Source organism: Plasmodium malariae (genome assembly GCF_900090045.1).
Source record: "Plasmodium malariae genome assembly, chromosome: 7".
Lineage (NCBI taxonomy): Eukaryota > Apicomplexa > Aconoidasida > Haemosporida > Plasmodiidae > Plasmodium > Plasmodium malariae.
The window spans coordinates 297,956-311,268 of NC_041781.1; the positions used below are offsets into that span (position 1 = coordinate 297,956).

At 24.0% G+C, this 13,313-nt stretch overlaps 1 protein-coding gene across 1 annotated transcript; it reads left to right on the forward strand.

Annotated features, from left to right (window-relative positions):
- Nucleotides 1-1,509: 1,509 nt before the first annotated feature.
- PmUG01_07014800 (conserved Plasmodium protein, unknown function) lies at nt 1,510-12,138 on the forward strand (the record flags this gene model as incomplete). The annotated part of the gene is made up of 1 exon (XM_029003873.1): nt 1,510-12,138. One exon carries the CDS (start codon nt 1,510-1,512, stop codon nt 12,136-12,138), a length of 10,629 nt encoding a protein of 3,542 aa, XP_028860619.1.
- Nucleotides 12,139-13,313: the final 1,175 nt, after the last annotated feature.

Genomic DNA, 13,313 nt, shown 5'->3' on the forward strand with positions numbered 1-13,313 from the left:
TGTTTTTGAATATACATTATTTTAGTATTTCTATGGTGTTTTGTTCATGTATTTTTGTAATAGATCTTTTGAAAAAATACAATTAGAACAATTTCTTTTTTTCATATTTTTAAAATTAACTTCTTTTTGCTCATGAAAAAGGGGTGAAAAAGCTATTACACATTTGTATTGAACTTCATATTACGTACACTTTATGTGTTTTATTTCCTTATGCATACTATTGTTTTGTTTCTTAATTAAAAAACAAAACATAAAAATTATATATATGAATGAATAGGTTCTCTTTTAATTTTGTTTAATTTTAAAACTACTTTTTTCCTTATTTTTTTTTCTAATTTTTTCCTAGTTTTTTCTGCCTTTTTTTTTTTTTTTTTTTTTTTTTTTTGTTTAAACCATTGAGCAAACTTCTATAATAATTTTTTAATTTTTAAGTAAATATAGCATTTGTCCCATAAAAATTCCTATATGCACACTACATGAATATATGAAGAATATATATATTTGTATGGGCGCATATGTACATATGTAGATAGCATACTGCATAAAAAATACTATGCAGATGTATTTTTGTTTTAAAATAGTATATGTTATTACGTCCTTACTTAGAATATCATAAAAAAATTTACTTTGTAAAAAAAAAAAAAAATTGGATAAATATATTATAAATTGCTAGTAACATACGTCTGCTTATTCTATAATTTTTTATTTTGTTCTTAAAAAATATAAATTATTAAAATATATGTTAAGGGGTACGACAAAAATACTTAATTACTGTTGTTTTTAATTATTTTATATTATTCTATTTTTTTTTTTTTATATATAATTATTTTTTATTTTTTTTTTTTTTTTTTTTTTTTTTTTTTTTTTTTGTTTTATTACATGATTAATTAAATAAAATAAAATAAAAAGACAATATTTTTGCTAGCATATTTCCTATAGAATTTTTTTACCTAGGAAATTATCATATGTTGATGTACCACCTAGGAAATTAGTATGTTACTAATTTCACACATCCCTTTTTTTTTAGTCAAAATATGTAAACTTCTTTTTCTATTTTTTTACAGAAATTTGTGTACCTTGCATGTACGCTTTTTAGATGATACTTTTTTTTTTTTTTTTTTTTTTAATGTACTATAATATTTTTGCGTACATATTTTTTATTTTTTTATTTTTCATTTTTTATTTTGACACATTGACAAAAATAAAAATGAATACATTAGTTTGTATTTAAATTATTAATTTTATAAGAATATTTATTTAAGTTATTAATTTTATGTAAATATTTATTTAAGTTATTAAATTTATGAAATAATGATTTTCCTTATTAAATTTATGTAAGTAATAATTTACATTATTAAATTTATATAAGTAATCGTTTACTTCATTAAATTTACACGAATATTTATTTTATATAAATTAATCTACATAAATATTTCTTTTATGTTATTAAAATTTTATAAATATGCCTTTGCATAATATACATAATATAAGTAGTATCATAGGAAAAAAATGATATATTTAACAAGTATAAGAAGCAATGATTTTTATTTTAAGCATTATGATGTAGAATCATTGTTAGAAACAAATAATAAGAAAATATTTTTTTTAAATAATTTATATATTTCTAATAATTCTGTATGTAAAAAAAAAAAATTCAAAAAGAAGAATACAAATTCTCACTTGCTTTGTGTAGAAGACGACAAGCGTTCTATTTGCAAGGGAAATAACAAAAATGGAAATAAAGACAGTGTTAATTATAAAAGAAAACAAAAAATCCACTGTAGTAGTTATTTAAATAACGGCAAAGACAGTTGTTATAAGTGTTACAATGAAGCTAATTATTGCTGTATCTGTTCTGGAAAAAATATAAGTAATAAAGTTATTTGCAAAGTGAGGAAAAGAAAAAATATATCTAATAAATGTAGGAAACAGAACAAATGCATTATACTTTTAAATAAAAAAAGTTTGAAGAAGCAAATAACCATAAATGAAAAGAAGAATAACAATTCATTTCATTATATAAACTGGGCTCAGGTAAAAAAGAGATGTGAGAAAAAAATGAAAATTAAAAAAAATACGCAACTACTTCAGAATAAAATGCGTATTAACATATTTGAAACCATCATATGCGCTAAAGACATTGTAATTGTTATAAAAGTATTGTATATGGGAAATTTGGATCTTTATAAAAACAAAACTGAACATACTGAAGAACTTAAGAATTTATGTTTATTAAATGAAGAAACAACGATAAGGGGTAAAATTTATATCCAAGAACAAAATATAGCTAATGAGGATATAGTGGACACCATAATCAGTGGCTTAACACGTCATACTACTTGTTTAGAATATAATAAAAAGGATTTGAGAGCAGATAGAAACACGAAAAGGGGAAGTTTAAAGAATATTAAGAAAAAAGAAATTGTAGAGAGAAGACACAATAAATTTATAAAAAGAAAAAATACAATTAAAAATCGAATTAGAATGGAAAAAAATTTTGTCGAAAAAATAGGAGGATTGCATAATCTACAGACGAAGCGAGTGTTTTGCAATATCATGTTTAATACAAATCAACCATTCTTCCTTCTATATACACGCGTTACTGATATGAATTTAACCATTCACTATTATCTGAATCGTGTTATACATGTAAAATTAAGCAAAGAATTACATGTCATATTTTTAAAATGTAGTTTTCTTTTTTCGTGTAACCTTGTACATCATAGTTACATTGATTTAAGAAGTATTTATCCTTTAAAAAATAATCGTATTAATGAAAGAAGTACAGAAAAAATAACAAGCTTAATTTATTTTCTATATGACTTGTTTAATTCTTATTCCAATTTTAAAATTATTAGAAGTATTATTTCTGTAGTATTTTTATTAAATTTTTGTAGTAGTTCAAAGGCAGAATATTACAGAATGATGTTTTTAACTTCTGCTAATCATCTTCTTAATAATGTTTACATAAGGAAAATTATTAGAGTAATTTGTATTCACTTTTATTTAAAACAAAATATATACCAATCTTTACGAAATGTAATTAAATGTAAATGTTATATATTGTTTTTTTTAACTTTTAATTTTTATGTTATCTCAAAAATTGCATTTTTACCTAATTGTTGTAGTAGTCTTCGTGTGCTTCCATTTTTGTATGTGCAAAATGTGTTGCAAAAATATATGAGTGGAATAAATCAAAGTTTTAAAAATGGAGAGGGTGTTACAACTTTGACTCTTTCTTCCACTCTAGTTGCTACTACTACTTATCTGCATATTCGGAAGGTAGAGGAGAATACTGAATATAACAATATTATAGTCTTTGTGAAATGCAGAATTTCAGACATGTATTGTAGCTATATCATCGAATATTGCAAAAAAAATTATGAACAGCGTGAATATAGCACTATTCTATACTGTAATGATATTTTATTGTTATTAAAAAACGTTGAAAGAAAAGAAATTTTTTGCAGAATCGTATTAAATTTAGAAGCGCAAAATAAACAAAAACAAAAATATACTTTTTTGCCATTTTTTATTAATTATTATCAAGCTCTAAAAGAATATCATAAGGGAGGATTTCTAGAATTCATGACTTATTTGACGCATACAAATATCATACTTGAAAAGAGAATATATTCCCAACGAATTTCACAAAATTATAATAAAAATTTGAAACTCGATACAGATGTTGATCTGAGGAATAGATACTACTATTGTAGCATATGTGCACATGACTTGTTGACCAATTATTACGGAAAAATAAAAAAAAAAGATTTAGTTATTAAATCTTCAGAAGGAGGAATAAATAACATGACAATACGTATTATTAGTAAATTAAGTGAAAAATCACTAGAGTATGATAAGGAAGAAACAAGAGGTATTACTTATAACACACATCTATATTTTTACAGTATGTACAATTTAGTGTATAAATGTTTATCTTTATTCCACAGTAACATTCAGAACGTTATTAAACACAATGTTACTACTATGAATTCATTAAATGAGGCAGTAATAAAAATAAACACCTTTTTATACACAAACATGGAAGTTATCTTAAGTATGCGCAAGTTAGAAATGGCTAAGTACAACATGATAAGAAAACTAGGACAGATAGCTATTTCTTCACAGGTGTTAAAACATGCATTCAGTGAAAAAAATAAAATAGGATATCTTATGTTGTGCAATAATATAACAATAATGAAGTCTGCCTGTTCCCATTACTTTTTCGAAAGATTACTGTGCATTTTTTGTGCACATGTGAAGTACATATATTCCTATATAAAGAAAAATGAAATATTAGGAAAAAAAAAACAAAGAAAGTCTATTACTGATATACATTTTGATAGTGAGACAATAATGGAAACATTTCAAAAGAATATATTTTCCACCTCAAACAGAAGAACCATACTTAACACATGCATATTAAAAATAATTTTGTACATTTATTATACCATTATATCAACTGGTAAAGAAAAGATCAATGTTAAGAAGTATGAACAATTTTCCATTCCGAGTAATGATGATAATAATATGGCAGAATGTGTTATGAATTATTGGTATATTATTGTACAGTTTTATTTTGTTAATTATATAAAAAGAGAGTTTTGGATAAATGTATTTCCATCAAGCAGTAATAACGTATCTTTTAACAAAATATCAATAAGCAACATATTCTATATTGATACAAATAACTCATACAAGGAGGATAACCATAAACTCATTGATAATATTAAATATACCAATAATTTAAGGGAACAGAAATATAAAGATTATTTTAACAAGGATAGGAAATGTGAAAATGTATTAATAGGAAAGAACGCGAATTTAAAAAAAATGAAAAATGAAATAAATATTATAATAAGAACAAATGTAGAAAAAAATATTGAGACGAAACAAAAAGAGAATTGTGTACAGGGACAAATGGAAGGCTTAAATTTTGAAAATGAGAAAGAAAGGTGCAAAATAGATGTAGAACAAAGTTACAGTCGTAATCATAATAATAATAATAACAGTAATAGTAGTGGCAATGATAAACAAAATTGCAGTGTACTTTCAATTGTTCAGAGGAGAAGAAAAATAGGTAAAAGGAGTTTAACTGATCTTTACAATTTTTATGAGAAATATGAAAAATGCGTCAATTTTTACAACAATAATGATATTAATAATAATTATTTAGGGAAGAAAAATATAAGTTTCCTTAATATATATAACAAATTTTTAAATTTAAATGAATATATTTATTATGTTAAAAACTATATCGAAGATAGCAGCATATTATGTATATTAAAAAAAAATAAGAATAGCATGTGGCTAATCAATGACCAAGGGACATATCATATGAAGCCCTTAAATTTCCTCAAAAAATATATGAACTTTTTTCTTAGAAATAGATTTTTATTGAATACTGAAAATATTTTCAAATTTAAAAAGGGAATTCTTTTTATGGTTAAGATCAATAGAAATAATAGACATATTATAGAAAAGAAATTATATAATAACATTCAAAAAAAACAAATAATTGTGTGCGAATATCCTATTAATAATTTAGAATTAGGTAATAACGTTTTTTTAAGTAACCACATTACTCATAAAAAACAGGGTTACTCTAAAAATAGGTATATATATAACCTTTACCATACAATATATAAAAATCATATTGATAATTATTCTAATATGCACACTCCTTTTAAGGGAAATAGCGCATTCTTCCCCTGCATTCTTAAGAGGAATGTTAAGAAGATTTATAAAGACACACAAAATATTCCATGTCTTGCTATGAATGATTTGAACCACAACAACAAGGTGTATGATATAGTGCACAAGAATTATAATGATGCTCTTTCGTGTGGAATAAGGGATCGAAATAACTGCAGTAGTATTTACAATATGATTATTGATAATAATAATAATAATAATGACATTTATAATAACAATAATAGTAACTACAATGGTAACAATAACAACAGTTCCAATAAAGGTAAGTACAATAATTTATATATCAAAAATTACAACATTTTGAGCAAAATGCACACATACTACTATGATAAAGCAAATTTTGGAAAAACATATGAACGTACATGTTTTCAGAAGAACTACATAAATTTCCGTTTTACGAACAGTTATAACAATAACGAAAATAAAGAATTATATGCTAGTAATATATTTAATAAAAACCATAGAAGAAATAGAAAAAGGCATCCTACTAATTGCATCAATTTTTATGAATATAATAATAATGCATTAAAAAGAGAGCAACAATTTTGTAATAGTTCACACTTTGAATATTTTCTTATAAAAGATAAATTGTATAATGAAAATCAGAACAGAATTATGAAAGTAAATAATACAAATGACATTAATATAATTAATAACTCAATGGACAAAAGCAATAGTTCAAAGATAGACAAAAATATATATCAAAAAAAAGGTATCTTTATGTATAAACATTTGAGGAAACAATACGAAGGAAAATTATACCATATCAACAATACTACAAATGATCATATAGGTAATAATTGTACATTAAATAGTCGTAACGATATAATATTGAATACGAAAAATTGTAATTTTAAGAATGTTAGTATAAACTATTATAGAAATTATAACATATGTAATCGGAATGTTAACTACTGCAATTACAGCAACGAAAACAGAAACTATAATAACAGGATCGATGGAAGTGGTAATAATAGAATAAATAACTACAACAACTACAGGGGCATATATGGTGCAAATTATAGGGGAAATAATAGCAGAAATAGTAAACGTAATAATAGAGGAAATAATAAAGGTAATAATAGGAGAAATAACGGAAGCAATAACAGTAACAATAACAGTAATAATACTAACAATAATAGCAACAATAACATCAACAATAACAACAGCAATAACAATAATAGCAACAATGATGATAATGAACGAGAAAATAATGACAGCAATAAAAAAGACTCCATTAGCGAGAGGAAGAACAAAAATAACAAGAGAAAAAAAAAAGGTAAAAAATCAAAAAAAATTATTAACTTTAGACATAAAAATATTAATAAAAGAATTATTCGTAATTCTAAGCATGCAAGTCAGAGAAAGAAAAAAAATATTGTATTGAAGAAGGGCATGCCCATAAGAAAAGAAAAAAAAATAGGCTGTCAAAAAAAGACAAAAGATATATTAAACACGAACAATACTAATACAAAAAAGGAGAAAACTAACATGAGTATGCAAAATATAAAAGGATTAGACGCGGAAAATGGAATGAATAATTGTAACTCATTAAAAAGATATATAAATTATTTAAAAAACTTAGATTATGATATAAAATTCGGAAATGTTTATGTTAAATTAAAAAAAAAATTGAGTTCACAAAACAAATGTCAATTCGAAGTATATGAAGCTGAAATTGTTGCAGTTGACACTATATGTAATTTATTTTATCCTTATATTCAGAAATTTGAAAACTTCTATAATATATTAAAAAAAAGTACAAACAATTATGATTTTCTAAAGATAAGTATGAATAATTATGAAGATTCATCGCATTTCGATATCAGTGAGAGTAACCTAGATGACTTTATGAATAATAGCGAAGAATTTAATGTAATTCTTAATTATTTAATTAATAGCAGATTATATTCTGGGTACAATAATAACAGTAGTTCAAAAAATGTAAGAAACAGTAAACAGAAAAAAAGAAATTATTTTTCCTATGTTAACTTACCAGAAAATATATTAACAAATTCGTTAAATAAAGAATTCTTATATCCCATGAAAGGAGAATATGCAAAAAAAATTGATTCTAATAATAATATTTTAAGGGCTATAAATGAGAATATAGACGTGAGGAAACGAACGAGTAGAGTCAACGGTACATCAAACAATATCAGCAATAACAACAGCAATAATCGTGTTAATGATATGTACACATCTAGTCTAGTAAATATGAATTATATCACAGGAATATATACTAAACCTGAAGAAGATGGTGTTATTTATAATAGTTTACAAACAAACAACTATTTGTTCAATTCTGCTCAGATGTATTTTAATACTAGTTTGATAAAAGGATGGAGTAATGATAATTCTATTTTTTTAAATAATAAAAACATGAGCAAAAGTTGTTCCATTATAAAAAAGGAAAAGGAATTTTTTTTCAATTACAAAGAGGATAATAATAATAATTTCTATAATAATAATAATGGACCAATGGGAGGGAAATTTTCCAGAAGACCGAACTTTGACAGCACAACTAACTATCATAAACGCAATAGAGAAAGCAATAACAAAATGGTTCACATTTATGATATTAATATTAATCATGCACCACATATTAACGATTACAACATTTTTTGGTATAATCATTTATTATGGAACAAACAACAACTTGCAAGAAATTTAATTCATTTAATAAAAAAAATGAACTTCTTAAAATATTTTGGCTATAAATCATTATATGATATATTAAAGGAAGAATACAAAAAATATGTGTCAGAAAAAATGATTGTGGAATCAAACACACTCTTTAATATATTAAGACATATAAGTAGATACAACTACATCAATGATGTTATAAATAACCCATTTACTATTTATCAAAGTTCGATTAAAAATATGCCTAGTAATAAATTTGCCATTAAAATATTAAATATTAATGCATGCAATATATATAAATTAAAATATAAAATACATAGTTTACTATCAGAAGGAAAACAACTTGAAAAAGTGAATTTAGAAATTTGGAAACACGATAAGAAAAAACATTTCATACAGGAAAACATAAATGGTAATCTTGATAAAATAACACAAATGATTCTTCAAAAAAATAAAAAATGTGATCAGTCCCTTCTAACATTAAATCACTGTTCTAGTTTATCAAATAATCAATTAATAGAATATTATGAAGAATTATGTAAGGAAGAAGATTCAACAAATATAACTGCAAAACCATGTCTTTCGGATATTCTAAACATAAAGGAACTTATAAAAAATAATGAAACTATTGAAGATAACAAGGAACAAGATATAAGTCTTAATTGCAACAGTAGTTTCAATAATATTCATGACAATAAAAGTTTTAATAATCCCTTAAGTGCCTTCATTAGAAATAGTTATAATAGTGTAGATAATGACAGTAATAATAATATCAATAATAATGACAATAATAGCAGTAATAATAGCAATAATAATAACAGTCAAAATAGAATTAAATATAGCAGTAATAACAAGTTAGCACAGTTAACCAATGAAGGTAACTCCTCTAACGTTACGAGCAATAACGTATTTCCTTTTGTATGCAAATATTGCTTAAACATTTTTTATGATAAGGACATTATGTTAACAGATGAAAAGAATAAAGATATAATAAGTAAATCTATTTTTAGCGTTTATTGTGAAAAAAATAGTGATACCATAATGAACAATAATAATGTCTCTAAATATGAAAATGCGCCTATAGAAAACGTAAATGTTGTTGGAGATACAAGCAACCTTAAAAATGATAAGCAGACAAGAGAGATTAAATGCGAACAAAGTGTAAATGCAAAAGGGAAAAGTAAAAAGCGGAATAGCAAAAAGACCCCTGCAAAAAAGGGCAGTTCCTCCACCATCAGCAGCAACAACATCAACAACACCAACAACAACAATATCAACAACATCAACAACAATAACAACAACAACAACATCAACAACAACATCAACAACAACATCAACAACAATATCAACAAAAATAATAGTGATCACTGCAAAATTTCTAGATATATACAAACAAGAAGTAGAGGGAAAAATGCGAGAGCCGAGAGAAAGCAGAAACAAAATGGCAGTAACCAAGGGGGAAAAGCAAAAAATACAAAGGTTTCCAAAAAATGTGCTATTAAAAAAGAAACAAAATTAAAAGTGAAAAATGTTATAATAAATAAGAAAAGAAGAGGAATTAATTTAAAAAAAGGAAAGAATGTAAAAAGTCGTAATAAGAACAACTGTTCTAATATTACCACTAATGAAAAACAAAAAGAGCAAAACGAAAATGTTTCAACGAATCCAATTCCTCACAAGTTCATAGATCATTGTGCTTTATCATTATTGCCAGGAAAAAAAATGTCATGTAAATTAGTTCCACATAATTATTCTGCTTCTAATTCTACACTACAAAATTTGGAATCGTATAATGACCTGTTTAATAATTGCATTTCACATAATACTTTCAACTTTAACATAAATAATTTCAAAAAATTGAAAATGAATGTTTGCAGAAAATGTGAAGAGAAAAATTTACAATGTGAAAAGTACATAACAAAAGAATCAAAAGAAACAAAAAAGAAAAAAAAATATTTAACTTCAATACCAAAATATTTATGGTCATCTGTTGGAATGACAAAGAATAATGAACATGTTTTAGGTGTAGCCATGCAAATGATTGACGGATGTACACTAACATATATTATCCAAAAACTTAAAGGAACAGAAAATGTAAATTATGGACTATTTTTACTAGACATTTGTAAAAAATTAGTTAAACACCTAATGATAATATGTGAATCCATTGATAACCCTATCATTAATTGGGATACAAAACCAGGGAACATTATGGTTGAGTATGAACTAGTAAACTCCAAAATATCATGCAAAAATGTTACTATTATAGATGTAGGTGATGCATTGCCAGGAAGAAGTTTCTATTTTCCAACAAATCCGTCATATTATGAAAAAATAAGAATTAATAACGTTCAGAAAAATTTTAATAATTTTTTATATTATGTAATCTGCACCAAAGGATATTGCTCTCCTGAATGTGCTCTCTTAGTTTTCTTATTGTCATCTTTAAATAAATCAGAGCAGTTTAGAAAAACATGGTATGGGGCTGATTCAAACCTTTACCATATTAACAAAACAAAACAGTTAAGAATTAAACATCGATGGAAAAAATTATTAGATCTACGTTTTATTCAACCAATTTTAAAAAAAAGAGATAATTATATTTTTTACAGGTCATCAAATGCATTTTTACAAAAATGTGCATGTATGAACAGTTGGGATAACAACATCCCTATTGGTATAAATAAGAATAATGATAATAATATCAATAACGATAACAGTAATAACAATAACAATAACAGTAGTAATATTAAAACATCTTTGTTTGAAAAAAATGGCATGGATTCTTACTTATTTTGCGGTAATAAGAACACAAACCAAGGGGAATATATCAATTTGGACCCTTGTAACGGTCACTATAGTAGTATGAACAATTATAAAAATAGATCTAATAATAAGAACTTGTGTAGGAAATTTTTCGATAATAGAAATAATGCCAGTTATAATAATAGCTTCAGTAATTACGATAATATGAATAGCAAAAATCTTAATAGTGAAAAAAATTGTAGAAGATACAATTCTAGTAATAATACACTCTGCGACAATGCAAATAATCTTCATGGTAAATGTACATTTAATGATGCATATGCTGCTCATGAAATAAATGAAAATATTATTTATACTTCAATGGAATCAGGAAAATTTGAAAAAAAATTACAAAACGAAGGACAAGATGATATATTAAAAGATTATTATTTAACCAAAGTGTGCACGCATGATATGGTTGATGATAACTTAAAAGAGCATTACTCAGATCATGACGAAATAAAAGAATATTTATATAACAAGGATGCAGAAATAAAGGAAATGGAAATTAAATTAAATGAATGTGAAAAAAAGAAAAGAAAAAAAAGAGAATATGAATATTATAAAATGCTTACTGTTGATACATGGATAATTAAATTTACAACCAAAACTACCATTTTTAGTACAGGTTTAGTATTATGTCAGTTGTTTGGAGGTCATAACTTATTAAATATTGTTAATAAGAATGAGATAAAAGTGGTTGATGTATTGTGTGAATGGAACTGTAAAAATAGTACTAATGTATATTCAGGGGAACAAAATATTACTTTTAATGAATTATTGCCTAATAAGGGTATTTTTTCTAATGATATATGGAAAAGCAAAATTAAAAAAATCATAAAAAAATGTTTACAGTTTATACCATCTAGAAGATGCTCTTTTAAAGAATTATATATTGATATAAAAAATTTAAAAAAAGAATATGAAGCGTATTATAATCTAAATGATGCTTCAACCGCTGCTTCGTGAAATATTTATTTTTCATAAATTTCCATTTATAAGTGTATTTAAGTAGTCAATGACTATAAACTTCGTAGTTCTCATTTATTTTAATAATAAATAGTGATTAGAATTAGTATACATCAAAGAAGAAATATATTTTTAAACACATATTAAGAGCATAAAAAAAGGAAGAAGTGTTATACACATAATTTATTAAGAGCTGAACAGTATGCAAGTTGCAAACATATACAACTAAATGATTAATTAAAAAAAAAAAATAAATAAATACAAACAAAAATGCAAACAAAAATGCAAACAAAAATACAAACAATAATTTAATCAGTCCATCATTTATATTGATATACGAAATTACTTCATTTCTTCTTTGTTGGGTAATTTAAATACATAAAGTTTCACAAATCAACTTGTGATGGTTCAAATTTTCATATGATCCTTAACATTTAAGACTATTTTTTATAATATAAGAATACCTTTGATTTTTTTTTTTTTTATATGTATAAAATTAAATCTTTTTAAAATTTAATTTTTTTTTTTTTTTTTTTTGTTTATTTTATATATATTTTTTTTATATAAAGTAGTTAATTGTAGTTCTTTTCTGTTGCCACGTAATTGTAATCATATATATGAAGTCTTAATATCTATATATGTTTATATGTATGTTATTTGCATTTTTTGTAGTTAAATATTTTTTCTTCAATTTTTACACATTTTTTTTTTTTTTTTTTGTTTATTCCTTTTTCTCTTTGCAAATGTATGCAAAAAGTAAAGAAACAATGCATAGAAGCTATAATGTAATAATACACCCTTCTTTTCCAAATATCCTGTATTTAAATACATACATCAGCTACATCACATTAAAATTTTGTATTGTTCATAAGAATTTCATTTAATCATATATGTTGAAGTATTTAGTATTTCACTTGTTTTACATATTTTGAAATTGCATATATATGTGTGTGTATATGTGTGCATATAGATTTTTGTACCTATGTTAATGTGTTTAATAATAATCTTTGTACTTTGGTGTAGCAAATCAAATGGTTTTGATTTCATATATCAATACAATCACATGCTTACATATACACGTAGTAGTATACAGTGCTTTTTAACGGATGAATAGTCGATTTATTTAGATTGTGATTAATGTAAAAAAAATTATTTTTTTTTTACATTTATCAAAT